This window comes from Apiospora hydei (genome assembly GCF_038363865.1).
Source record: "Apiospora hydei strain CBS 114990 chromosome Unknown utg000002l_segment0_segment0, whole genome shotgun sequence".
Lineage (NCBI taxonomy): Eukaryota > Fungi > Ascomycota > Sordariomycetes > Amphisphaeriales > Apiosporaceae > Apiospora > Apiospora hydei.
The window spans coordinates 1,823,115-1,849,660 of NW_027117361.1; the positions used below are offsets into that span (position 1 = coordinate 1,823,115).

The window sequence follows — 26,546 nt, forward strand, 5'->3', positions numbered from 1 at the left end:
AACATTCCTACAGGATGAATAACAGACGAAAGGTATGAAGCCCCCATGTTGCAGCAGCCCTGACTGACGTTTTAGCCGGCGTGGGGGAACCCGCGGGCGCGCGACACGGAAGATATTCCGATCGCGGTCGCATTTCGGAGGGTGTTTGTTGCCAAAAATAACAATTGCCGATGTTGGCAGTGAGTATCACAGTATGTAGTTAACCAACAAGATTAATAATGGAGACTTACCCCGGAAATGCAATACGGTCGCGTGACGGAGGATTTTCATCGGCACAACTTCATGTACTTCGCCGCCTTTACCCCCACAAGGCTGAGGATTCGGTCGACCAACATCACCCCCACATAGAGGTTGGTAATCAGGTGATAGCAACAGATGGATTCGGCTTGGCCACCATGTTGGTTATCGTCAATCTGCAATGGCGAGGCTGTGATGACTCGAATGTCGTACGTAGCCGGGGGCGTCATCGTCGGTTGGAAATGTTGCGGCGCATTCGTCAAAACACTAGTCGGATGAAGCCTGGAGACTCTCCGAGCCTAGTCCTCCGATACTGGGTGACAACTGCAAAGTGTCGTGTGAGTATAGAGTCAGGAACTAGGTATAATTACCCGGAAGACCGCTCTCCAAGCTTCGTCGAGAAAATCTTCCACCCAAGCCCGTCCTTCTATAACCAACAGACTCTGTCCCTCAGAACATCCGCTGCACACCATGAGAACAGCCTTGCATCGCCTTGTGCCACTGCTGCTCCTAGTAGCATCTTCCTCTGGGACGGACGAAGTTGGGCAGCCCTCTCTGGCTCATGTTACCGTGACCGAACGGCATTATCACACCTCTTTTGTCAAGACCGTCTTCTTTGAGACTTGCAACCTTGCTCGGCGCCAGCTGCCTACTGCAACTGTCACCGCACCCTGCTTCCCTCCCGGCCTCTCCTCGCTTCCCACCGTGTCGGGGACGTTGACCACGACGACACGCTCACAGACCAGTGGCACTCAAACCAAACCGACTGCGACAGGAAGCCGTTCATCCACGCCTCGGATCTCGCCCAGTGGTGGCAGCGGCAACTCTACTTCGGTAGTCAACTCCTCAGCCTCAAGACAAGGTTCCACAACCCACTCGACCTTGAGTGGCGGTTCTTCTTCATCATCTTCTTCTTTTTCCTCGCCCGGCTCTACCCAACAGACGCACCGTGGAACATCAAGAACTTCCTCTACCCCACGGCCTCCAGGGCAGGGTTCCTCGAGCACCCCCAGAGCTTCTTCATCGCCAGGAAGCTCTAGCTCTAGTACTGGTGGAGGCGGAGTAGTGCCAGGACCCGGCAAGGCCACTAATCACGGCAGTCCGACTCCTTCGTCTACGGCGCCAACCGTGACCAAGTCCGGACAGCCTACTGTCGCCAGCCCAACCACCCAGAGAGGCGGCATCACAGGGCCCTCCCCGCCGGTGACTAGTCCTCCAACCACGACTCAGGAGGGCCAAACCAAAACATGGCCTCCCAACTTCAGCATCGTTCCCGTCACCACATCGGTGGACAAGCCGAAGCAGACGGACGGTGGCTTCGTCGTTCCGTGCAAACTCTGGTTCTTCTCGGTATGTACTACTGCGCTGCTCCCCCTAGATTCCGCTTAAACCTATATGCCTGCACAATCGCTGACCAGCTGGTCCCTCGCAAATTTAGCTTTGCCCGAAAGGTGATGATAAAAACAGTCACATCGGTGGTTGGCTGTGGAACTTGCCGCCAGGCCACTATCCGCCGTAGGTTCACCAACCCTGCCAGCGCTTCTTCCTCTCCTTCGTCTTCTTCATGGATGCATCGCTAACCTCGGGCTACGTATGGTAAAATAGGGGCCCACCACCTCCTGGAGCATTGCATCTCCCAGGCTCAATGAGCATCAACGGACCGCTTCCTCCCTGGCCACCAATCACGTAAGAATAAGCCGACTTCTTGGCTGTGGCCACGAAAGCGCTTGAGCTCCGACGACTAATGATGTTCCATCTGTAGGGTCGGACCTAACAACTTGCCCACCTTCTCCGCCGAGCCCACCAGCTGTGAGACAAAGACAGCTTCCGCGTGCAGGACGACAGAGTCCGTAGGGCCGTCCACCACCAAGACCTCGTCGGTGTGCGAGACGGTCCTAGGCTGCAACGTGCGAGACAGCGAGGCCACCAAGACCAACAGTTGCAAGCCGAGCACGGTCACCAACTTTGTGAGTACCCGCCACCCTCCGTCTCCGTCCACCATCACCAGCCCAGATCTTTTCAGAAGGGAACAAGCTGACCAAACCCTGCCTCGGCAGGTTGTTTCCTGTTCCACGGCATCCGCAACCTCGTCCTGCACGACCGTCACCTCATCTGTTGTTGCGAGCTGTGGCGCGTCCGCGTCGGCAAGCACGACCTTCGCTGGGTGTAGAAAGGCGTCTACCAAGACATTGCATGGCAGCGAGGTGCCCCCAATTACCCCTACTGCATCGTCCAGGTCAGTCACAGGCTCAACCAGAGCCTCGGGGACTACTACACAGACTCCCTCTGGACACACTACCTCGGGCAAAGCGGGCTCGTCATCCAGGTCCGTAACAGGGTCAACCAGCAAACCCTCGGTAACTACTACGCGCACTTCGTCTACACACACTACCTCAGCCAAATCGGGCTCTTCGCCACAGACGTCGCCTTCCCGAAGCAGTTCCACGCTCACCACAGGGACCAAACCATCCACTCTCTCGGCATCGACTCGATCCTCCTCCAAACCCTCCTCTTCCAAGCCACCAACCACATCGTCAGTGCGGCCAACTACGACATCGAAACACAGCAGCACGTCGACCACATCCTCCCCCACGACGAGCACCAAGCCCAAGACGACCACTAAGCCCACAACGACGACCAAGCCCACGACCACCAAGAAGCCCACGACGACCAAGCCCAAGACGACCGCGAAGCCCACCACAGCGCCCCCGCCCAAGCCCAAGGCCCCCATGGCGCGAGGCCCCGTCCAATGCCACCGCCCGGCCGACTTCCCGGGCCACGCCGACATCGCCGCCGAAGACCAGCAAAACTTCTCGGTCGACTTCTCGGGGCAGTCCCACTCGGGCCTGAAGCCGGGCTCGAAGCCCATCTACATGAAGGCCAGCGGCACCCACGACATCAGCTATGAGTACGAGGCGCGCTGGATTGACGGCTGCGAGACGACCGTTCCCAGCCAGTCGTTCCAGAGCCCGCTCGGAGAGGGCAACGGCGATATCACGGCGTATCTCCTGGTGCGCGAGGACTTCACCAAATGTACGTTCATAACTGCCCCTTGGGGGCGTGTCCTTCTTCTCTCCCCTCTATTCTATTGTAATTACCGTCGATTCGCTAACACGGCTATGAAACTGCCAGGTAACAATGGTGGCATTGGCGGCTGGACGCAAGTGGGCTGTCTGAAGTACACCTTCTGGGGCGGCAGGTAAATTGACTATCTACCATGGGATTTGGCGAGACGGGCCACGGTATCAAGCGGCATAGTAGAACGATAAAATGAGAACTTCTGTGCTATCATAGAACCCCCAACCCCAAACATCATATGGGCTCTCTCTTCATCAAACGCCCTAACCGAAACCCAGGAGAAGATTCGAAATCTGGTGTTTCCGGTCCCGGACCTTTCCTCTGTAGCTTGTAGGAATTGTTCATTGCCGACAAAGCGAACCTCATGTCGTCGCCGTGGCCACGGTAGCGGATACAGTCGACCCGTTGCTTTGATCGGAAATTTCTCAAGGTGAACTCGAATCCGCCGCCGCACCGGTCCATGAACTCTTGGTTGAAAAGAAGTGGACACCAGAACTCTCGGAAGCAGCCTGGCACAGTAACGCATCTCAGCGCCGGCCAGTCCATATTGGCCAGCTGGCTCAGCACGTAGCCGATTCTGCCCTCCGGGTTGCCTCTGGAGCCTCCCGCCACCGACACATATCTTATCCATAGTAACTCGAGCGTTGGCTGGAAGCGTGCGATGAGCCTGGTTAGGACAGCTCGCGAGACTTCATTGCATCCGGCGAGCCTTAGTTCCGTCAGAGCCGGCACCTGTGGAGCAGAGGCTAGTTGGGTGAAGAAAGCGTCGTTCTCGCTAAAGCCAGAGTGCCTGAGTGCCAGCGACTTCAACTGGGCGGCGGACGTGATTAACGGCATCATGATTTCAAGCAGAGATTCCTTGAACTCCCAGCTGATGCTAAGCTGCCGGAGATGGGTTGCCCAGGATGACTGGCTCAGGAAAGCGCATAGCTCTGGGCCGGAAGGCCAGGCATCTGTCTTCTCGATGGGGTTTCTTCCGAACTCCACCTCGAACCGCTCAAGCTGAAGCCTCCCGTCCCCGCTGAGGAGAGAGAGCATGAGCCAGCAGATGTCAATGGGGCTTATCTTGCCCGCCGGCGGCTTGTCCCAGAACCTCGACACGAAGCCATCGGTGACGCAGATTTCGGTGCAGTTGGTAAACCGGAGGAACATGTCTCTCAGTCTGTTGGCCTGCGGCGAATCGAGGTCGAGAGAGCCGCTCTCGCGGCGCGGGCAGGGCTGCTTGAAGCTGTCCTCTTCATCGTCGGGCAGACGCAAAGTGAGAGCCAGTGGGATGGGGGCCCCAGTGCGAGGAATCGCAGCACGAATATCGATGCGTAGGCAGCGGACGCGCGACGCCAGGTCGCGGTCCTGGGAAATGCGGAAAAGCCGAGCCAGAGTCCAGGGCGTGAAGTCGGTGACCAGGGTTGCGAACCATCGCTGTGTGAACAAGTCGTATGTTGCTCGACATAACCGGCGAGAGACGGCACGGAAAGCGAGAGTGCTGCGGTCGTCGAGTTCATTGAAAATGAGTTCGACGAGTTCGACACTCAATTGATCCATGACTTTACGTTATGTAAGATAAAGTCTTATTAAAGAATTATGGAATTGGTTTCATCCAAGTTTGATAATGAACGGCGTTGGGAAACACGGGTGGAAAGTGAGATCTGGAACGAGGTAGGTAGAGTACTTAAAGTAAAGCAGTGGTAGGTAGGGCGGGTTAGAGGCGTCGAGGGGTCGTGGGGTCGAGGGTGGCTTGGACGGGTACAACCAACTCGCAGGTGAGGTAATGTTGGATCCAAATCTCTTATCGATAGCTACATGGAAATAAGATGGGGGCGGCCAGATGGAGGAATTCTTTGGTAAAATCCGACAGCATGGCATGATCCCATCGCTACACGGGTTTCCATCGCTACATCAATAATAGGATTCCATCGCTACATGCATTCGATCCTGGACAGCGACCCACTCCTTTTCCGGGCACTGACAAGTAGCGTGGGGGCCACCGGGACGGCATGTTGTAAGTCAATAACGGCGTCGGATCACGCGATGCCTCTTTAGGAAAGGGGGTTCAACCTGGGAGGTGCGACAGCGTCGTTCTCGGTTACAGTAGAAGCAGCTTGGTCGTTTTACAATTCTACCTTTACTTACACCTTCGGTACGTAAGTAAGAACATATGTGACTTTAAGCCCAGGGGATATTATATCAAGAGACCACTCGATAGATTGAGCCCTTGCTGCTTATATGCACCCTCAATCTCCCTTTCTCAAAGCCGCGTCCCCCTCCGCCGCATAAGCATCCACCTTGTACCCAGCAAACTCCCGCGTCCCGACCCCGCGCGCAAACAGCACATCCAGCTCCGCAAACGTCTTGCCGCGCATCTCGGGCAGCCGAAAATACGTCCACAAGAAGAACAAGAACGCCATGCCGCCCCAGAAGAAGCCCGTCTTGCCCCGCCAGCCGCCCGCGGTCGGGTTCAGCATGTACGGGTTGACGGCGTTGCAGACGACCTGGGCCGCGTAGTAGACGATGCGGCTGAGGCAGACGCTCTTGGTGCGCAGGCGCGTCGACGACGTCTCGCCGACGATGGCGTAGCAGATCGGGCCCACGGTCAGGTAGTACGCGAAGAGCCAGAGCAGCATCATGGTCGCCTGGGCGTAGTTGCCCGCGGCCGAGTCCGGGGCCGTGCCGACGCTGATGAAGCCCACGGTCGTCAGGATCGCCGTCAGCAGGCCGAGGCCCCAGAGGTACAGCGTGCGCCGCCCGAAGTGCTGCATCAGCCACCACGCGATGATGGTGCCCAGCGCCGCGAGGCCCAGGCCGCCGCACGACATCTGGAACGAGATGGTGCTCGGCAGCCCCGCCTGGACGAAGAAGTAGGTCGGGGTCCCGCCCATGGAGGAGCCGCAGAACGGCTGCGCCGCGAAGGCCATGCAGACGATCTCGGTGCGGCGGAGGTCGACGCCGCGGAAGCAGTCGAGGTACGAGGTCCCCTCGTCGACATGCTTCTCAAGCTCGTTGGTGTGGATCATCATGGCCACGGCCTCCCTCGCGCGCCCCGCCGAGCCGAGGCGGCCGAGGCTCTTCTCGGCCAGGTCCGGGCGATTGATGCGCACGTAGTACCAGGGCGACTCGGGCGCGAACCAAAGGATAACGAATAGAGGAATCGGCCAAGCCCACTGGATGGCGAAGGGAATCCTATAAGCCCATTGCGTCGGATTCTCGGAGAAGCCCGCCTGAACGCCAGCGGAGATGAGCTGGCCGAAAGCCCAGCACAAGTTCACGTAGACCGTGAGGTGACCGCGCAAGGCCATGGGGCAGATCTCGGACGCGTAGGCGGGCGCCATGGTCGCGAAGACGCCCCAGGGGACGCCGCAGAGGAACTCGCCCACGAGCAGCATGGGCAGGTTGACGGCGAAGAAGGGGATGAAGATGAAGGCCGTGATGAGGCCGAGCGACGCGAGCAGGACCGCGCGGTAGCCGAACTTTTGGGTGAAGTAGCCGTTGGCGAACGCGCCGACCATGGTCCCGACGCTGACGGCGTTGGACAGGCCGCTCTGCCACGGCGCCGTGATTTGGTGTTTGCCGGTGCCGGGGTCGTACGTGCCGAAGTGCTCGGAGAAGGCCGGCTGCGCGAAGAAGGAGCTCATCAGGACGATGTCGTAGCCCTCCATGATGATGGACGTCGAGAGTAGGACGGACCACATCACGGCTCTGGGGTACTGCCGTAATGCATCACGGAGCGTCAGGCTGTGTTCATCGCTGTTGGCCTGTTTGGCCAGGTCCAGTGTCTTCTCCGGCGAAGAGAAACTACGCGGCGCATTCTCGAGCTCATCGGCCGCTTCTGCGGTAGGAGGCTTTTCGGTCAACATATTAGCGTCCTTGACGAGTTGTCTTGTTTACACCACGCAGGGGGCATAATGTGAGGGGGCATTCCGAATGACCAACTACTTATGCGACTGACAAGAATGCACAGATTCTCGCTAATCCGGATTTCGACCTCGGCATACCAATCCTTTGATAGCCAGGATCTTGATCCAGGTTACATCGCAACGGCCGGGCTCTTGGGTTCAGAGACTCAACATGTCAGATTGGCGGAAATAAGGGGCTAGTACCCCGCCGGGATGCTCACAGCGGGTGTGGGTGATACCCCATGGGGAATTGACATGGGCTGACTCTGGGGCTGATATATACCGAGAGCTGCAGACCCCACCTGGCAAGTGGCACATGTAGCATTGCAAAATGAGGTGCTCCCTCGTACTCCGCATCTACGTCGGTAAGACTGTGTTGCGACATAATGCAGGATACCCAAGGCGACATGGTAGAATCGTGATTTTCGGTTCATCAGTTTTGAGGATCTTGAACCCCGGATTGACAGGATTCCATTGAGTATCGGACGAATCCACTGCCAACTAGACAGGTAGCCCCGGGGCCTCTCTATGTGGGTTTTTCGACGGCTCCTGGATGTCTTCACTCCTGGGTGTCGCCCAGAGAGTTGCAACGGAGGAACTCTGCTAGATCTCGCAGCATATCATTCGAGTACCAGTGTCCAAGGTCTCCATACTCCTTCCACATTACTTGGAGTCCCAACTGGGTGAGGGTATCCCTGGCCATCCTGCCTAACACAACACTGACTTTGTCATCCAAGACGCCATGTCCAAGGAATACAGGTGTCATGCCCGAGGCACTGCCCACTCGCTCGATACTATCACCGCAGCTCAGTTCGATCTGTTCTCTCAGCCAAGCGACGGCTTCGTCAATTGGACGCTTCGGAGGGCTTGTCTCGTCTTTGTCGTCACGCTGAAATGGGTCGAAGGGATCATCCTCTTCTGTTCCCAACTGGATGAGGTTACTCAGCCGATACGCGTACGGGAACCACCCTGCCATGCCCACGAAAGCGCCCAGGGGATCGCCATCCCAGAGCAGCAGCGCGACCAGCGACGCGGCACAGCCCTGGCTTAGACCGCCGAAGACGACGTTCTTGGCACCCCCGGCACCAGCTCGATCTCGCCCGCCAGGAGCTGATGCAGGTACGCGGTGATCTCGCGGAGTCCCTCATTCTGTAGATCCTCGCGTTCTATGTCCGGCGGCTTCAGGTCCCAGCTGTCGAACCACTGGTGCGTGAGTTTCCGCTTGTAGAGGGTGGCCCGACGCCAGGGAGCAGACGGGAAGACGAAGCGGGCATGTGGAAAAGCGGTTGCGAGTGATTGGATATTGAGGGGAGGCCTTTCTGTTGACGAATATGCCAATGATGGTGGTTTGGCAGAAAGGGGCGTGTTCAAAGGGGCGGCCCGAATTTGTCGGCCGACGAGCCGCGCCCATGTAAGATGATGAAGGTCTGTTGGTGAGGCAGCGACAGTGGAGGAACGATGAGCGACTCTGGATAATCCATTTTGTGTAGGCTCTTAAAACGGATAGAACAGGTATCTTAGGGCCTTGCAACCTGAAAAGTTTATTGTATGTATACACATCTCTTCTGGTGGCTAACGATGCATCTGAATATGCCGTTTTGAAGTGGAGTGGTGGTGATGCGCTGGAGAAGGACCAACAGAGCAGTACTGGAGGGGTGCCAGCCAGTATTGTCCACTAAATTTAGGCAGCTTTCCCCGCACTAACCCCCAATTCAACGGCCACTAATAGCACATGTAGGCCTATGTTCCCACTAATTGATCTTCAAGGCAGCTGTAGTTGACCAGAGAAGTGGGATACGGTGATCAATCCAGTCCCGTACTTACTTTTCGCAGCGACACTTCAGTCTCAAAGTACCTACTACTATCAAACAAAGCAGATACTGCTAGTTGTTCTAGTGGTCAGTTATCACACGGGAAGATGTGGCTGCCAACAGCCCAGCAAGGTAAATATATGACTGGGGACAGACCGTCTTGTAATGAACAACGGTGGACGAAACTAATGTAGCATTCCATCACAATGGGGTAGTGCCCGTTGGGGACTCAGGGAGTCACGTACGGATTTCGGGAGCGTATCCTACTCGATGGTGTCATGTCGAGAGGTATCGTCATACTCTTCGAGTTTCCAACGCTGGCGGAGGAGGTGCCATTGTTGCGAGATCCTAAATCAGGGCCGCGCTCTCTAACGAAGATTGCATTGGCCCGATGGTCGACAGACTCGATGGGGTTACCACCGGGCGTCGATGACTCCCATCAAATAGCTGTTAGGTCGCTGTAGCTTAGGTTGGTAAGAGTAGTTACACCAGAGAGCCGACGAACCCGATGGTCCCTGCCGAGATTCGTGTTGATCGTTCGGGCGCATCGGTAGCTCCGGGAGCACCATCAGTAGGAGCAGGGCAGCGGTGGCAGCAGTGGTGGCATCCTTACTACCGCCTGCGCCTCCGCCGATAGAGCCGCAACCATCGCCACCGACAGAGCTTCCGGCACCGGAGTCAAAAAGAACCACTGGAAGGCACCAACTTGGGAGGACACATCCCCATCGGAGCAGCGAGGGTATAGTTCCGCTGCCTGAATTGTTGTGTTAGTTGTAGAGTGGTACGTTGACGGTCTAGATGAACGAATGTCAGTTCGCCGTCCAGTTCGAGCGTTTCCAGCGACGGAAGCTCTGTCGACACTGGGCCGCATATGGCCGTCGAGGACTCAACGATGTTAGTCGCGTCAGGCGTGGCTTAGTATGGTGCGCGCCTATTTCGGTCTGCCTCCCTCGTGGCGATGACACTGCTGGCGCCGCCGGGTCATGCATGGTCTGCTGACCTCGCTTGGTCTTCATGATGTGCCAGTCTGGCCAGCCGGAATAAAAAAGACCGCGCAATGGCAGTAATGAGGGACTGAAGTCCGGGTCGAATAAGGCTCAGCTAATGCTGATCGTTGACTCCATCTACAGGATGCGATTGATGCATTGAGATGGTTGGCGAGTGTAGTGAAGTACAGCAGGCGTGCTCAAACCCTAGCTCAGTAGGAAAACTCTTATGGCACCAATTGTGATGTATGCACATAGATTATATCATTCAGTCTTTTGGTCAGGCTGGACTTCCAGTGATATTATGTTGGACCTCAAGCTGCAACGCGCTTTTCCTCAAGCCACTCAGGCGGGCGGGCTCGTTCTTTCCCCGCGCCACAGTGAGGTGGGCGTTGGTGGGTATGGCCCGAACGGCACGGACTAATGGGGAATGGGGCCTGGATTTTGAGCTTCAATTTTCAAGCATCAATCTGCCTGATTGCGCGTGCGAGCTCGACCATAGACCAGATTGATGCCGAGAGCTCTCCAATCAGCAACTCCTCTAGTCAATTGCTGCTTCTTTCCACCATCGTATTTACCGTGGAAAAGCTGGGATGAGATGACGTATCCCGGGCTGCCGGATTCCAGCAAGCGCGGTGAGTGCGTGCACGCATGCACATCCGTCTCCCGTCCGTCCGTCCAGGCAGAAGAACGCTTCGACTGATCCTAATCGCATAGACAAACGATAGCCTTGCCCCAGCATTCAGAGCCACTTTCAAGAGTCCCGTTCTGATTATCCAGAGACATGTCTGACAGTGAACGTACGGGCGCAACCTTTGCTCTTTGTCATCCCGAGGTTGCGCCTTCCCAGTCACATGACGAGCATGCCTGGCGGTAGGTCAACAACAAATCCATGGCATCGGCTTCCCGTCGCTAAGTTAAGTATAGGCACACTTCCCCTGGTGTCGATGGCGGCCATGCACGTCTGAGCGCCTCTTCTAGGGCCGTGGGGGTCTACGCCTGCCCAGAGTGCGGCGAGAAGTTGACACGCCTGGACTCCATGGCCCGCCATCGGAGGTCAAGGCATCGTATTGGTAGACAGTATTATTGTCGCCACCCTCAATGTAAAGGCAAGAGCCGAAGTTTCGGCCGCTTTGACAACTTCAAGAGGCACATGGAGACGTCCCATTCGATACTGGTCTCGCCTGGCAGTGCCAACGAGGAAGATGGCGATGACGACGCCAGCCGCGAGAGCGCACATCACTCATGTCCTCTTCCGCCCCTGTCAAGCAATCCCCTGCCAGCCGCTCGGCCAAACACAGATGGTCAGTTGTACCTGATGCCGGCACCAGTCAGCCAGCAATCGGCGCTACGCCAGCCGAAGGCAACACCGGCCAATAACGGCAAATCGTCCACTGGCAAACCTAATATCCTGCCGGACCTTCGGTGTACGGACCGAGAAGACCTTGAGTCTCTTGAAAGCACGAGCTCATCCGCAGGCTTCGCTCAAAGCTTATGGAATGTGAACAGCTTCAACATCAATGCCATGTTTTGACTCTCGAGAGGGATGAGTACGCCGAGGCTTACAGGATGTCGGAGGACAGTCGGAAGCAGCCCAGGGAACTGGACTGAAGCCGCCCGCCAATTTTTCCTGCTCGTTCGCGTTTGCGAGTCCAGCCATGATGTTCAGGCACACACCCCACAGCACATGCTTGTTTGATTCTCAGAATCCTATTCGCGGATCTTGATCCATGTCAAACATTTATCTGCAGGGTCTTTACGCCACTCGCTGGTGGGTTGTTTCCTATTGAAGACGTCAGCAATTTCGAAGCGATGCAAGTTATTGATCGCTAGATGGCTATGGTGCAGTCCACACGGGCCCCTGCATTGCCGTAACTTTGGGAAGCTCTTCCCGTAGTTGAAAAGGATGGATCAGCAACATGTTAGCATAGGGACCGGACCCTACGTTCGTTCATGACACCAATGGGCATTAGCCCCGACACCCACTGATCCAGGGCAATATACCTCTCCTCCACGACGAAAACCACTAAGATGATACGGCAAATACGGCAACGCCATCTTGAGGTTGGATGTCGGATAACTGCTATGCGGCCGCAAGCAATTGTATCAACGAATGCGTATAGATGGATATCGGGTCTCAGCACCGTCAAGTAACTCATGCCATTCGGGTAGTGTACATCATACGACCCAGTTGTTCGCCATATTCCAAGAACCAAAGAAAGTGTGCGAAGTTGCATGGAATCCGACAGTGCAAGCGACCGCCACAAAGGGCCATCGTTATCGCGTGTGCAGACAGGCGGTTTTTGCAGTACTGTCTTTGGTTATCGTCCACTGCCCAATCTTCACACTACGCAAAGGTACAGGCCCACACAGGGGACTTACTGCTTTCTTCTCAATTCGGCCCCCACGGACGAACGGTAATCTACCACCTACCAAGCGAAAAGGTGTGGAGCTATCACCAAGAAGAAAATTCGGACATCAGTTGGATGGACTGTCCAAATCTTTCTGTTTTCTCTTTCTCGACTCAGCGATGGCCACTTACTCAATCATCCGCGCACTGACCTTGGAGAGCTGCACGGCGGATCCCGGAAATCCAGGTTGGGCCACAGCGCACAACGGCCTAGAGTCTGGACCCAGTGCTGTCAAATTTGCATTTTTGCGGGACCACTGACTGAGATTATCTTACGCACGAGCTTCTTGGCGATTTTGGAATCCCATCCGGTCCGGGTCCCCTGGTTTGTTTGAAGGGGCAGCTCAGGCGCACGGGGAAAAGCTACCGGGAAATAAGCACCGGGGAATAGGTACCGGGGAAACGTCAGGGAATAATCGTACGATATCTGGTAAAGAAGGCGAACCGGCTCGTCGCAGGTCGCAGGTCGCAGGTCGCAGGTCACAGCCCTACGGCCCAGCGGGCTGTCTTCGATAACACCACCAGAAGGGAAGGGTGCACGCTATGTCAGCTCAGCCCTTTATCTAGCTCAGCCTCAACTCGACACTGATCAATCTACTACCGCTTAATCCAGTGCCGCTCAATCTGGTATCATTTAATCAACCCCTACTTCACTCGGTCCTGTTCTACGAACACTTTTGTTAACGGACTGTTTCTCGAAAACATTGAAGTCCTGCTAGCGGATAGGCTCCCGATGATTGGCGCTACGACTTGCAAGGATGCGACTTCGGGGTTACTCGAGAATGGGTGAGTGACTGGTCCAGAACCGTCATCGAGGAAGACATTGACTAAGTCGCCAAATGAAACAGCTTGAAGAAATTCTACCAAGGCCCGGATATGTGGATATATCAATAAGATGGCGTGCTGCTACGATATGCTACAGAGCTAGATCGAGCTGCTAGTCTTACTAGTCGCTGGCATCTAGTTCCCATTCCCCCGACCCGGCCTACTTGTACCCTTGATCCAGAGAGAAAAAACGCTACACAGCAGCGCAAGCACGCTTCGAAAACAATATTACCTACAGCGATAGCCGGCTTGGCCAGGAGGTATTTTCCCTGTTTTCCACGTTATCGGCACGTTTTCAAGACGCGGTTCGGCAATCCGTCGCTACCTAGCTACGCTACTCATAGCAGGTATTTTCAGCTTGTTTGGCAACGAACAGGGCTTAGTCGTGGCACATTGACCGAACTCCCGGTACTAACAGTCTTTCCATTGATAAAGGTAGCAATGAATGTGAAGGGGTAGGGAAGTGAAGTGAGGAACGAGACGGGGATACTTGGCAGCTGGACTTGCGGGGGCAAGTAAGCAGTCATCATAGGCACCCGAGAATAAGCGTCTACGATTGGATCACAAGACCTTGGGGCTTACTGTTCCTCTCCTGCCCTTGCCAGTGCGGCGGGTCGCCTGGGTTGCAGCTAGTGACCATCTCGGTAGGAAGATTTCCTGCATCTTGCAACCAACAGGATCTGGTTCCCTCCAGCAGGTAAACAATGGATACTTACTTCGTGTGACCCTCTCGCCCCTGGGGGATCTACCGCCCTAGTCGTCCCCCGACATGCTGGGGCTAGTCAGGAGTGCCATTGACCAGAACATGGTGAGCACCCGGCATCCCGGGCCAGCCAAGCCCGGACACGCTCTCCACTTAGCGTGCTATATCCTCTCTCCGCCGCTTTCATTGGGCGAGACTTTTTACCAGCTAGATCCTGCAGTTAGTATAGTATCACGCAAGTGTTCCTACCACATAGGCCGGAAGAAGCTACCAGCAGCGCCGACTGGGTCATCACAATATCATAAACGACTAAACATGGCCCGAAACCAGGGATCCTCCTTACATCCACCTCGTGGACAGCCAACGAGTCAGCAAGCCACAAGGCCCGTAACGCCTCTGCCATTCCGTATAAGGAAGGTCTCCTATCTGATCCTCGAGGGGAGCTCTTATCATCATTGCTATTCTCGTTCGACGGACACCACGTTCTCTTCTAATAAGTGCCGCTCTCTCACTTTTGCCTTTCTTTTCCGGACCCCCTTTTCCCTTGGTTTCTTCCTTCATTCCTTTACACACGCTCCCCGAATCTTCGGGCCTCTCTCTCGCTTTTCAATAACGAACCCATAGAGTCCGGCGCCGACAGGACAGGCAAGCGTGACCAGTCACAATGGGGGGTTTCCTCGTTCCCGACACCTATGTGTTGCATGCGCCCGACAACACCGACATGAACGTCGCCTCCATCATCTGGGGCATCTCCCTCGCAGCGGGCGTGTTCACGGCCTCAAAGGCCCGGAAGCAGACGTGGGGTGTGTACAAGCGGACGGGCGGGTTCAACTCCTACATCATCATGGTCTGGCTCAGCTGGCTGGGAAGCAGCATCATCGGGATCATCAGTTGGCTGTACCTTTGGGGCAGTATAGAAACCTCGTAAGCATACGCCTTATGATAGCTCCGTCAAATGCTTGTTGTCACTTTTCGAGATTGCTAACGTGGTGAAACCTATCCCGCTCCTCCCTCAGATTCTGGCTGTTCTTCTTCCTCCTCGTTGCCTGGGTCTTCCAGGTGCAGTGCATCATCCAGATCATCATCAACCGTATCGCTCTTCTCATGCGGGACCGCAAGATCGTAAACCGCATGATCTGGGGTTGCGCCATTGGCTTGGGCATCATCAACATCAGCGTCTTTTGCATCTGGATCCCGGCGCGGCTGCAGATCTCGCCCTTGTTCATCCACATCAATGAAATCTGGGACCGCGTTGAGAAGTGTATCTTCTGCCTCATGGACGTCGCCCTCAACATTTACTTTGTCTACCTGGTCCGGTCGCGCCTCATCTCCAACGGCCTCACCAAATATACCCGGCTCTTCAAGTTCAACCTCTTCATGATCTTTGTGTCCATGTCTCTGGATGTAAGTTTCGACCCCACTTACTCTGTCTCATGACTTATTCGCTAATATAAACCTTCCCCAAACAGATTGTCCTCATTGGCGTCATGTCTCTGGGACAGGGTTTCATCTACGTGCAGTTCCACCCGCTCGTGTACATTCTGAAGCTGCACATCGAGCTCAACATGGCCGACCTGATCGGCAAGATCGTCAAGTCGGAGAACAACGGCAGCTCCTACCCGTCGAGCGGCAACAAGCAGAGCGGCGGCAAGTCGACGGGCGGCGTCCGCGGCGCCACCAACGTCGGCGCCAACAACGACAGCAACAACCCCGGCGACCCGCGTGGCTTCCGCATGGCCACCCTCATCACGGCGAACCGCGAGTTCGACAACAACCACCCCAGCAGCAGCAGCGGCGGCGGCGCCAAGGGCATGATGGGCATCCAGAAGACCACCGAGGTGCATCACGTCATCGACGAGGACAACGAGAGCCGGACTAGCTCGACTACGGAGCTGCAGAAGGACTACGCCATGGTTTAAAAAAAGGAGAAGGGTCATTCCACGATATGTGTGCTCTTCATTGTATAGTAAAACCCGAAACATTTCGGCCCATCCTGGGGTGACTCCCTATAAGAATATTTAAAAAACGGAAAAAAAGAAACAGAAAGGTCGTGTGCGATCTTAGCCCCAATATCACTCATTCAACGGGATGCCTGACGCACATTGACTGGTATGTAATGATAATACTTAATCAAAGACCATCTTGTCTGAAGTTGCTTAGTAGTTCAGTGATATGCCATACCTGAGTAGTGGAGGAGGTACGAAAACATTAGAGACAATAAGAGTAGGTGATATTGTACTTAGTCTAACCGATCATGAAATAGGAGAAATGGGAACCATTCAGACATGATCACTCAACGGAATTTAGTCAGCCTGAATTGCTCGTTTAGGTCACTGTTAGATATATAATCATTCCGGAAGAAGCATATCTGATAGAAACTGGAACTACTTCAACGTCGACACAAACTACGTGGAAGTACTATAGCTTGTCATCATAGCAAGCTTGATTTTAAACTGTTGCTAGGTCTACCGTCAGTCTTGGAACAACTTTACTCAGTGTGGTTATATTTTTGTGAATTGACATTTTTGTATTACAAAAGCAAGGAGATACTTTATTTTTTGTTGTGTAGAAATACCGACATTGCCACTGGTCCTGATATCCTGGGTGGCGAAAATGTTTGTGGTGCCCCTGAAATATGTGACCTACCCCTTATTCGACCTCGGAAGTGAGAAATATGCGCGGCTCGTATATATTTTCCCACCCATGTCGTCGTACCGATTAATGGATCCACATCAATTGGTACGAATGACGTTTAGCACTCAAATTCTCGACACACAGTTTCCTCGCTACGGATTTTTGACTCTGCTAGATGCTTGGCTCTAGTTCTGAACACGGCTGCGGTCGAAACAAAGTTGATCAAAGAAAAGCTCCCCATATCACTTTGCCTTTAGCCCGGTAAAGCCCCTCCGTATAGAACTAAAATGGGCCTTATCTCGCTTATGCAGGCTACTCAGATGTCTTGGCCAGATCCTCCCAGTAGTCCCCACGCGCCCGGAAGACGAGATTGGGCCCGTTATGATCCGCCATGAAGCTATCATGGAGTTGGTATTCGTCTGGTCGATCTCTGCCCTTCTCTGCCCCCTTACGCCCACCTCCGACGTCACCCGCCGCGCCGGGGGCCTTCTCGAAGTCGAAATACCATAGTGTCTTGGCCACCGTCAGGCTCATCTCCGAGTAGGCCACGGCCTTGCCCGCGCAACCGCGGTCTCCCAGGCTGAAGGGGATGAAGGCGCGCCGCATGATAGCTCTAGCCTCCTTTGCCTTGGGGTCCTCCTCTTCTACGGCCCCGTCCAGCCATCGCTGGGGCCGGAAGGAGAATGGCTCGGGGAAGTATTCCGGGTTGTGCATTAGACTATAAGTCCCCACCCCAACGAGGGTCCCGGGAGGGATGACGTGACCATCCACGACAAGTGGTTCCGGAGACAGGGGATCTTTCTCACGCCACATCACGCCGGGCGTCGGAGGGCATATGCGCAGGGTTTCGTCGATGACGGCACGGAGGTACTTGCAGCTAGCGAGTTGGGGACCCTGTCGGATCTCGCTTCCTGAGGAGAAGGTCGTCCGGATCTCGTTGGCAAGTTGGGCGTAGACGGCCGAGTAGCGCGAGAAGTAAAAGAAGACGGAGCAAATGGCCGTCCCCGTGGTCGTGCCGCCTGTTTTGTACCGTTAGTACCAGAAACCAGTAAGCGCAAAGGGCTTAATCCGGGAACATACCGGCATTCAAAAAAATGCTCGCCTCCCCCAAATCTCGCTCCGCCGAATCCCCTCCTGCTGCGCCTGCCCGACCCGCTCCTCCGTCGCCACGAGCGAGTAGAGATCATGCCGCGCGTCGCGGGGCAGGGCCATGCGGTCCGCTACGACGCCCGCGAGCGCGCGGCGGAACGCGCCGGCGCGCGCGCGCAGCAGCCACTGCGCGGCCGGGTCGACGAGCGCGTGCGTCTTGGGCCAGTTCATGAAGAGGTAGACGGCGGGGTTGAGGCGCGCGAAGGCGTGGGGGATCAGGCGCAGCGGCTCGTCGGTTTGGGTCGCGAGGGCGTGGCCGAAGGCGAGGTGGGCGATGATGTCGGTGGCGAGGTACTTGCAGCGGGGCGTCATGTCTACTGCTTGCGGTTGTTTGGGGGCTGGTTTTGGGTAGGGTGGCAGGAGCGCAAGAGCTGCGTGAGGAATACGTCGATCTGGGATAGCATTGTGGGCTCGAACGAGCGCATCGAGCGCTCGGAGATGGCTTGGCCCACGGCCCGGCGTCGGCGGCGGTGGTCTGGCTTGTCTAGTGCGGTGAAGACGCTGGGCGTTACGCCACGGAAGCGGGTGAAGGTATAGATCGGGGCCTTTGCGATGCGAGCGCTCAGGTATATATCTGGTCAGTGTAAGTAGTACACAGGCATGCTCAGTGTTTCACTGAGAACCATCAGAAAGGGGGTGCATCATGTAATTAAAGATCAACGTTTCCATAGAGTGAAATATGAAACCTACCTTGGACGGCTGTCAAGGTGTTGAAAACCAGTCGGTTCGGGGCTTGCCGGACGACAGGGCCTGTTCGTTGAATGAAGATCAGGCTGGTATACAAAATCGACGCACAGAACATCGTTGTTTGACCGGGCCGTAATCTTACCATATTTGAGGTGATCTCGGTATGTCATGAGATGAACATCTCCCTTGATGGCGTGCCAGCCGGCATACCCATTCGTGAGTCGGCCCAGCAAAGGCCCCGGGTACGCTCTCAAAGGGTGGATGAAGAGGCGTTTGCCTGCAACGGCAGCAAGCTATTATACAAATAAATGCTGGTGGTTAGTCCAAGAACGATTCTGCGGGTGCAGTTATATCATACCAGTGCGATAACGAAGCACACGATATATTGGAATATCGTCTCCATGGTGTTTTCCCGTTGTAAGATGTAAGTTAGATGTCTTGGAAGTTCAAGATGCACGGAATCTTCGCGGAGCCATTTAGCTGGGAATGTGACGTGCCGATGCAAGGGGTCATGTTGGTTGGGATGGCCGTTGGTGTTGGTTATGCGGGCTTACCATTTATCTGGGTCCAGGGGGTAATAAAACATGTTAATTGGGCGGTTTATGTGCGATCAATCAACTCGTTTGGATTTCTCTTCGTTATCACTATTCTTTATCTTTTTAGGTCCCGTTCCTAGCCATGGCGCCTCCTCACGCTCAGCCTACCTCGGGCCCCCAAGAGAAAAGCGATAACGTCAACCTCACATATGTTAGCCAAAGGAACGACAATAGAGTACCCGTATCGCTCGTCGGTGCTGCGCTTGAGTCGGACGGAGTGGGAGCCACAAGCAACCACAGTGCCCTTGTCATTTCCAGCCATCTCCATGGTATACGCCTCTTCCTGGTGACCATACTTAATGCTGTTATGTTATTCCTGGTACAGGCCGAGATCTTCATCGTGACCACATCCATTGTTGCTATCACCGGGGAATTGGGCGACTTCGATGCGGCGAGCTGGATTCTGGCCAGTTATTTCTTGGGATACGTTAGTATGTATTGAGTCTTTTTGGTGTTCGCTGACTTACCCCTTAAATGTCGTTATCCTCGGACTCTGCTAATGTCGTATAAATGATAGGTTTCGTTGTTATCGTAGCTAAGATGAGCGACATCTTTGGTCGAAAGCCGGTCTACGTGTTGTCCATCCTGATGTTCACCATCTTTTCGGGCGGATGTGCAGCAGCAAAGACCATGCCACAACTGTAAGCCATCCAGATTACCATCTATCCCGGAGCATCGGCCTGAGCGACCATGAGCGGACCCGCATGGCTGACATTCTGGACATGAAGAATCATCATGCGTGCCTTTCAGGGCGTTGGTGGCGGTGGCAGTTACGCACTCGCTACCATCGTGACCATTGAGGTCGTACCCCCTGAGGGATACCCTACTCAAATGACATACATGGGCATTGCCGTCATGCTCGCCCTGATCTTGGGACCCATAGCCGGAGGCGGGATTAGCTCCGTCGCGACGTGGAGGTGGATCTTCCTGCTCAACGTGCCAATCGGCGTCGTGGGTCTTGTATTGGCCATCGTGGGCATTCCTGCTGGCTTTCCGCACCACCAAAGAAAGAAACCCGGAAACGAGGCGCGTGGTGAGATATCGCAGCAACGCGCCAGGCCGCTGAACAGACTTGACATGCCTGGCGGTGTGTTGCTTCTTCTGGCAACCATGTCCATCGTCGCCGCCTTCCAAGAAGCCGGGTCCCGGTTTTCGTGGGGATCTGCTTACTTCATTACTCTCTTGGTCGTCTCCATCCTACTGTGGCTTGTGCTAGTGATCTGGGAACGTCGCGTAACACTTGCGAACGCCGTCCGCGAGCCCGTTCTGCCCTGGAGGTTCCTCAGAAGTCGCTTCATGGTGGGCACACTGCTGTAAGTAAAGCCAGTTATTGCTGGCCTGGGATGCGGCATCAGCTTCCAGACACTTATTCTCAATATCCCCCATGTGGCCGAAAAGCGTGATCACGGTGAGTCGCTACCCCGTCGCATTAACCTACTTAAGTATCTGGAACTGACCGAAGTTTACTGGCAAAGCCGTGGGGATGGGAGCGGCAAATCAGTTTCGCGCCATAGGCAGCACGCTCATGGTGGCAGTGACCACGGCGCTCTTCAACGGGTTCGTGTTTCCGCGGTTGTCGGAGCTTGGAATCTCGGACCCGAATCGCGTCATCGAAACATACAACCATGGCGTGACAGTAGGGATAGCAGAGGACGTTTGGAATGATGCAAGAGGGATCCTGTCGCAGGGCTACAATCGTCAGATGTATGCTTTGGTCGCCTGCGGGGTGGCCCAAGCTGCTGTCGCGCTGCTCCTGTGGGAGAAGCACCAGGCGACAACGCCTGTTGAAGGGACGTCGTGATAGACGTCTAAGAGATTAGGTGTCGACAGAATAGCTGGTGGTGATTGGTAATCAATGCGGTGCTTGGATCTGATGTATGACAGTTTAAAACATTTCCAGGGGTGGCCATCGACTGAGCTTAGCGAGCGAGATAGGCGTATGGAATGGTTGAAGGTAAGCAGTGGCAGGTTCGTGGATACTTGATCCTTTAGCCCGCACCGCGGTATATGGAGTCTTGGTCTACGAATCTTTGGCTGGTAGTGAAATCATTCTGCAACAGTAGATAAACAAATCAATCAACATCATCATACGTTCTTGCGTCATTTATATCCGAGTTAGAGACCCAAATACGGTGGCAATCTTCATGAGTCGCTGCAGTGTCGAGCACATTGGGGGGATTGGGGTAATTCGCCAGCCTAGACCACGCGGAGGTAGGATCGTCCTCCGAAACCTGGAGTGAGTGGGATTTTGGGTGGATTTTGGTCGCAAGGAGCATGCGGGGTAGCTGTAAGCAACTTCCTTGGCGAGCGCAGACGGCACTCGAAGAAGAAGTCCGCAGCCGTTGCCCCGGAGCCGAATGACCTGCCAGGAACCTATCAGGGCGTCGAACATCGAACGCGATCCAGTCCGATATCTATTGCCTTGTCTGGGCGCCAAGGCGCGAGCCCACAGACAAAGGCAAGGTTGCTTTTCTTGCTAGCATTCCAACGTTCGGGCGGGCGAGTGCAGAATGTTTGCTCTGCTTCTCGTGGCAGGGCATCTATTTATGGCTCCGGCCTCGAATCATCATCTGCCCCTCGAGATGGTCGGTGAATGAGATTGATTAAGCCTCCCTCGACGAAAAGCAAGGAGACGAGGAATATCTCTCGCTGTTTGGCTGCGAACCAAGGGCGCGCACCGTTTTTGATTAGTGAGAAGCCCATCTGGAGGAGCCAACACCATCATCTATCGTCATGGGTATTTTGCAAGCGCCGTGACTTGGCATCTGGGGTATGGGGTTAGGCCCCCTTGGCTGCTCCGCCAACTCCGCAAGAGCTGCTAGGGATAAATTCATATCCTCGCCCGGGGATGTCATCCAATCGGCCTTGCATACGATATCTGTGGGCATCCGCCCTTCAAGGTTTACGGGAGAATTGAATCAAGGATAATGACAAGGGATGACCGGCTTCAAATTGCGCCGCCGAGAAGAGTGTCTGCCTATCTCATGTGAATATAAAGGGAGGTGACCACCCGGCGATCTGCAAGCCTCTTCTTCCATATCGTAGATTACTGACCAGGCGTTTTCTATTTCGTCGGCCCCACCACCTCCCAAGCCAAGCTTACTTTCTGTTCCCTCAAGGTTCTTGTTCACTGCTGTTTAAAACCCGCAGCGACCTCTGATCAAGGCTTCCGTCAAGGTGGCATCTGTCCCATTCCAGAGACCACATCACGATATGCCGGTTGACGATAAGAAGAGCCCTGGCCTCGACCTCGAGGCGGCAAGCTTGTCGGAGGACAAGCCCCCGTCAATGCTTTGCACGTCGAACGGGCAGAGCTTCTCGCGAACCTGCCGGATCCCGATGCGGACAAGACGCCCGAGGAGAGAGCCGTCATCGTAGGTGGACCTCATCCACATGCTCAAGTTCAATGTGCTAATCCGACAGTAGGACCGTAAGCTGATGTGGAAAGTAGACGTGGCCTTGATCCCGTGGCTGAGTCTTCGTAAGTCTGCCTCTGTTTCAACTCCGCCCCGAGACCATACCTTTACTGACATCAACAAACCCCTCACAGTCTACCTCATGTCCTTCCTAGACCGCACCAACATCGGCAACGCCCGCCTCGCCAGCATGGAGGACGACCTCGGCATGAAGGGCCAAGACTACAACATGACCCTGACCATCTTCTTCATCAGCTACGCGGCGGCTGAGCCCGTGACCAACGCCCTGCTGAAACGGCTGTCGCCCCGCGTCTTCTTCACCGCCATCATCTTCATCTGGGGCGTCACCCAGACCCTCATGGGCATCGTCCACAACTACCCAGGCCTGCTGGCCGCGCGCTTCTTCCTGGGCATCGCCGAGGCCGGCCTGTTCCCGGGCGTCAACTACTACCTGAGCTGCTGGTACAAGTCGTCCGAGATCGGCGTGCGGTCCGCCATCTTCTTCTCGGCCGCCGCTTTGGCCGGCTCTTTCGGGGGTCTGCTCGCCGCGGCCATCGCGCTCATGGACGGCGTCGCGGGCCGTCCCGGCTGGGCCTGGATCTTCATCCTCGAGGGCATCGCGACCGTGCTCGTCGGGATCGGGTGCTGGTGGATGGTCTTCGACTGGCCCGAAGACGCGCGCTTCCTGTCGGCCGACGACCGGATTCGCATGCAACGCCGCCTGATCGCAGACCGCCAGGGCCGCACCGCGGAAGACTTCGACAAGCGCCACATCTGGGCCGCGCTGCGGGACTGGAAGACGTACGGGTACATGTTCATCTACAGCGGCGCGCTGGTGCCGCTGTACGCCTTCTCGCTCTTCCTGCCGACCATCCTCAAGGGCATGGGCCACGTCGGCACGCGCGCGCAGCTGCTGAGCGTGCCGCCCTACGCCGTGGCGGCGGTCCTGACGGTGATCGTCGGCTTCGTCGCGGACGCGACCAAGTACCGGGGCTACTGCAACGCCGCGACGGTGCTGATCGGGATCTCCGGGTTCGTGATGCTGCTCGCGTCGCAGAATCCGCAGGTCCAGTACGCCGGCACCTTCCTGGGCGCCGCGGGCATCTACCCGGCCATCTCCAACACGCTGTCGTGGGTCATCAACAACACCGAGGGCTCGCTCAAGCGCGCCGTGGTGCTGGGCATGGTCGTCGGGTTCGGCAACCTGAACGGCGTCGTCTCGTCGAATATCTACCTCACGCGCGAGGCGCCCCGGTTCTGGACCGGGCACGGGGTCGTGCTGGGGTACCAGGTCGTCGCGCTGCTGGGCGGGACGGTGGTCATGCACGTCGCGCTGCGCAGGATGAACCGCGATCGGACGGCTGGACGGATGGATGCGAAGTGGGCGGCGATGAGCGAGGAGGAGCGCTGGGCGATGGGGGATATTCGGCCGGACTTCAAGTATACTTTGTAAAAGACTGCAGTTCGGGGGTAGTGGATGAGTAGAGCAGTACTATTAACATAGAACAAATTGACGAGCCGATGCTTCCCAAGAAGTTGCCGAGTACAGACGTAGTGTTACATCATGGTAGCAATGTTCACGACATGGGGTAAAGCCAACAGGCATCAATCAGCATGTCAAGTTGGAACGATGTAGTATCAGTCACACAACCTGGCAGATTGGTCATACATACCGCTTCCGAGTTTTTTGAACTCTATTAACTGTCTAGACGATGTGTCTGTCTATGTAGTAGTAGAATATGATTTGTGATCATGTAGCCTGCCTGCCTGCCTGCTGCCAAACGCCGCAAACGCCAGTATGAACGCCGGGCCCCAACCAATGCTCGCTTGCTCAAATACAGAAGGAACCTGTAAGAAAATCAAATCAATCCGTCGCAATCACCACCACTATTTCATCCAGAACCATCGGCCCTTCGGTTTCTCCTCGAGGATCTCTTCCGCGTGGACCGTTTCGACGCCGATGGCGCGGAGAAGCTTCAGGGTGCCGTGGAGCTCGACATCGATACCCTTGAGCGCATCGTCGCACCAGCCGGCCCCGACGCATCGCTTACCGACCAGGCGGACCTTTCCGGGCTCGAGGGTGACGGTCTTGTCGATGGTGCCGTTCAGCTTGACCTCGAAGAGGCCCTTGCGGGTGTCGAGCCGGCCCTTCAGCTCGGCAAACACCTTGCGCTCGCCGTCGTCACCGCCGCTCGTCTGGATCTCGAAGCTGCACGTGCCAAAGCTAATCTCAATAGGACTAGGGTTAGCGATCCGCAGCGTGATCTGCACGTCACCGCCGCCGTTCTTGGTGGTCGAGGTGACCTGGTCGACGGTCACGTGCGGGCCGTCCATGCCCTTCATCTGCATCATCTTGCTGTAGACGATGCTGCGGGGGCCGACGCCGAGCGCTTTCACGTCGCAGCGGCCGTTGCGGAGGTCCAGCACGGCGGCGGTGTCGCCCATGACCGAGCCGACGAATTCCAGCAGGGCGGGCTTGTTGGTGATCTTGACGAGCTGGTTCTCGACCTGCACGCGCGCGCCGTTCATGCTGGTGTTGAGCGGCGGCATGAAGATCTTCCCGAAACAGTCTCCCTTGCCGTTGTGCAGGTCAAGGGTCATGGGGGAGATGGAGGCCGGGACGGGGCCGGTGTTTGTGGCGCGCGCATCCACCGAGATGTGGAAGGTACTATACGAAGCAAAGAAGTCAACATCGTCGTATTCGTCGATCTGCAAACCCTCATAAAACCTTTCACCGCCCTTTCTGCGTTTGTACGGTCCGGTTTGTCGCACGGTAGCACCCAGATGGAAGAGAAAAAATGCAGACAGATTAGGTATTAGAACTTACTCTTCCGTGACATTGCTGATGCGAACGAGTGAAACGTCCAAGCGACTATAGTGAAGAATGCATTTGATGATCTTGTCAAAGGCCGATTCCATCTGACCAGTGTGCGTCTGCACGAGTCCCTGGAAGCTGAAGTCCATAGTGTCCTTTTTTATTGTGGTGATGCTTGACCGGGGTGGTGTTTGTTTCAATGCTTTTGTTTGCTTGGTGTGTGAACGGGTGAGGCGAGCAACGTCGTAAGCACACAAACGGGGTTTCCTTTTTTCTCCTCAAAAAAGTTCGGAGGGGGGAATGTTTCAACAACGATGTTCGCAATCCAAAAGAGGGCGACGATGGCCTGACCTTTTGGGATCTGAATGAGCGGTGTTGCGTCCTACTCTGCGCTGTTGTGGCCTGTTTGAGCCACACCAGATTTGCAGGATTGATTAGGGGGACGCGTGGGAGAGTGGGAGAGTGGATAGTGGGGAGGGGGTTTATTTGCTGTGCTGTGCACCACCGCATTTCGATTCGATTTGATGGGTCGGTTTGCCCAGGAAGATCCATAATGATCACCTCTTTGGAAGATAAGCACTCTGCCTGATCTTCATGGTTGTGCAGGGGGCAAGGCACGATGCGACTCCGAGTGCGAATGAGAGTGGTGTGGTGACGACAAATTTGAGGATGGACAGCAGTGGGCGACACGCGGTCCTGTCTTGGGCGTGATCCAAAAGCCAGACCTTTTGGTGTACAGTAGTATGCTCACATGAACGAACGAGTAGACACATACCAGGCTGCGAATGGGGACGGCGGGTGTCACTTGAGCCACGTTGGTTCGTTGGGTAGCCCTCAGTACAGACTCTATAAAAGGCACGAAGACATATTCGCCTAAGAGGCACTGCAGACTGTGAGATTGTCCTACCTATGCGCAACTCTCATTGGAAGTTGCCGGGCTGTGCAACCCGACCTCAACCCGACCTAGAACAGTCTGCCAAATGTTCAATGTTGCATCTCAGCTGATAGGTGAGGCAATGCGCACTAGCGGCAGGGCGGTTTGGCCACTAAGCCTTCCCTGCCAAGCTATTACCACACTGAATCGCAATGGCAGAATGGCTGCCATCGTCTTTCCAATCTCCCGAAGACCAGACCACTGTTTTCCTTGGATCCTTTGCTTGCATCTACTACCGTTGAGCTATTGGGGTTTTTGATTAAAAAGATATATTATATCGATTGGGAATGGCGCATACTTCACTTATTGCGGTTCAGTTCGGCGTTCTTGGGCCCACGCATCATATTGCCTGGGGCGGACTCAAGAGGTCCTCGT

General features: G+C 55.4%; 13 protein-coding genes across 13 annotated transcripts; 6 read left to right on the forward strand and 7 right to left on the reverse strand.

The window, feature by feature from the left end:
- Positions 1-395: 395 nt before the first annotated feature.
- PG997_000574 (uncharacterized protein) lies at positions 396-1,277 on the forward strand (the record flags this gene model as incomplete). The annotated part of the gene is made up of 2 exons (XM_066804889.1): positions 396-446; positions 984-1,277. 2 exons carry the CDS (start codon positions 396-398, stop codon positions 1,275-1,277), a joined length of 345 nt encoding a protein of 114 aa, XP_066674662.1.
- A 605-nt stretch (positions 1,278-1,882) lies between these two features.
- Positions 1,883-2,860, forward strand: PG997_000575 (uncharacterized protein; the record flags this gene model as incomplete). Its single annotated transcript, XM_066804890.1, has 3 exons — positions 1,883-1,923; positions 2,075-2,204; positions 2,408-2,860. The coding sequence occupies 3 exons, from the start codon at positions 1,883-1,885 to the stop codon at positions 2,858-2,860; spliced, it is 624 nt and encodes a 207-aa protein (XP_066674663.1).
- Positions 2,861-2,966: 106 nt separating this feature from the next.
- PG997_000576 (glucan -beta-glucosidase protein) lies at positions 2,967-3,440 on the forward strand (the record flags this gene model as incomplete). The annotated part of the gene is made up of 2 exons (XM_066804891.1): positions 2,967-3,270; positions 3,370-3,440. The coding sequence occupies 2 exons, from the start codon at positions 2,967-2,969 to the stop codon at positions 3,438-3,440; spliced, it is 375 nt and encodes a 124-aa protein (XP_066674664.1).
- A 109-nt stretch (positions 3,441-3,549) lies between these two features.
- PG997_000577 (uncharacterized protein) lies at positions 3,550-4,857 on the reverse strand (the record flags this gene model as incomplete). The annotated part of the gene is made up of 1 exon (XM_066804892.1): positions 3,550-4,857. The coding sequence occupies one exon, from the start codon at positions 4,855-4,857 to the stop codon at positions 3,550-3,552; it is 1,308 nt and encodes a 435-aa protein (XP_066674665.1).
- A 689-nt stretch (positions 4,858-5,546) lies between these two features.
- PG997_000578 (uncharacterized protein) lies at positions 5,547-7,166 on the reverse strand (the record flags this gene model as incomplete). The annotated part of the gene is made up of 1 exon (XM_066804893.1): positions 5,547-7,166. One exon carries the CDS (start codon positions 7,164-7,166, stop codon positions 5,547-5,549), a length of 1,620 nt encoding a protein of 539 aa, XP_066674666.1.
- Positions 7,167-7,764: 598 nt separating this feature from the next.
- PG997_000579 (uncharacterized protein) lies at positions 7,765-8,479 on the reverse strand (the record flags this gene model as incomplete). Its single annotated transcript, XM_066804894.1, has 2 exons — positions 7,765-8,315; positions 8,407-8,479. The coding sequence occupies 2 exons, from the start codon at positions 8,477-8,479 to the stop codon at positions 7,765-7,767; spliced, it is 624 nt and encodes a 207-aa protein (XP_066674667.1).
- Positions 8,480-9,429: 950 nt separating this feature from the next.
- PG997_000580 (uncharacterized protein) lies at positions 9,430-10,032 on the reverse strand (the record flags this gene model as incomplete). The annotated part of the gene is made up of 2 exons (XM_066804895.1): positions 9,430-9,770; positions 10,017-10,032. 2 exons carry the CDS (start codon positions 10,030-10,032, stop codon positions 9,430-9,432), a joined length of 357 nt encoding a protein of 118 aa, XP_066674668.1.
- Positions 10,033-10,786: 754 nt separating this feature from the next.
- Positions 10,787-11,536, forward strand: PG997_000581 (uncharacterized protein; the record flags this gene model as incomplete). Its single annotated transcript, XM_066804896.1, has 2 exons — positions 10,787-10,875; positions 10,930-11,536. The coding sequence occupies 2 exons, from the start codon at positions 10,787-10,789 to the stop codon at positions 11,534-11,536; spliced, it is 696 nt and encodes a 231-aa protein (XP_066674669.1).
- Positions 11,537-14,604: 3,068 nt separating this feature from the next.
- On the forward strand, positions 14,605-15,859 carry PG997_000582 (uncharacterized protein; the record flags this gene model as incomplete). The annotated part of the gene is made up of 3 exons (XM_066804897.1): positions 14,605-14,864; positions 14,957-15,344; positions 15,410-15,859. 3 exons carry the CDS (start codon positions 14,605-14,607, stop codon positions 15,857-15,859), a joined length of 1,098 nt encoding a protein of 365 aa, XP_066674670.1.
- A 1,027-nt stretch (positions 15,860-16,886) lies between these two features.
- On the reverse strand, positions 16,887-18,813 carry PG997_000583 (uncharacterized protein; the record flags this gene model as incomplete). Its single annotated transcript, XM_066804898.1, has 5 exons — positions 16,887-17,593; positions 17,655-17,676; positions 17,727-18,297; positions 18,519-18,703; positions 18,769-18,813. 5 exons carry the CDS (start codon positions 18,811-18,813, stop codon positions 16,887-16,889), a joined length of 1,530 nt encoding a protein of 509 aa, XP_066674671.1.
- Positions 18,814-19,088: 275 nt separating this feature from the next.
- On the forward strand, positions 19,089-20,671 carry PG997_000584 (uncharacterized protein; the record flags this gene model as incomplete). Its single annotated transcript, XM_066804899.1, has 3 exons — positions 19,089-19,433; positions 19,757-20,319; positions 20,362-20,671. The coding sequence occupies 3 exons, from the start codon at positions 19,089-19,091 to the stop codon at positions 20,669-20,671; spliced, it is 1,218 nt and encodes a 405-aa protein (XP_066674672.1).
- Positions 20,672-22,212: 1,541 nt separating this feature from the next.
- On the reverse strand, positions 22,213-22,401 carry PG997_000585 (uncharacterized protein; the record flags this gene model as incomplete). The annotated part of the gene is made up of 1 exon (XM_066804900.1): positions 22,213-22,401. The coding sequence occupies one exon, from the start codon at positions 22,399-22,401 to the stop codon at positions 22,213-22,215; it is 189 nt and encodes a 62-aa protein (XP_066674673.1).
- A 1,908-nt stretch (positions 22,402-24,309) lies between these two features.
- Positions 24,310-25,386, reverse strand: PG997_000586 (uncharacterized protein; the record flags this gene model as incomplete). Its single annotated transcript, XM_066804901.1, has 2 exons — positions 24,310-25,165; positions 25,250-25,386. The coding sequence occupies 2 exons, from the start codon at positions 25,384-25,386 to the stop codon at positions 24,310-24,312; spliced, it is 993 nt and encodes a 330-aa protein (XP_066674674.1).
- Positions 25,387-26,546: the final 1,160 nt, after the last annotated feature.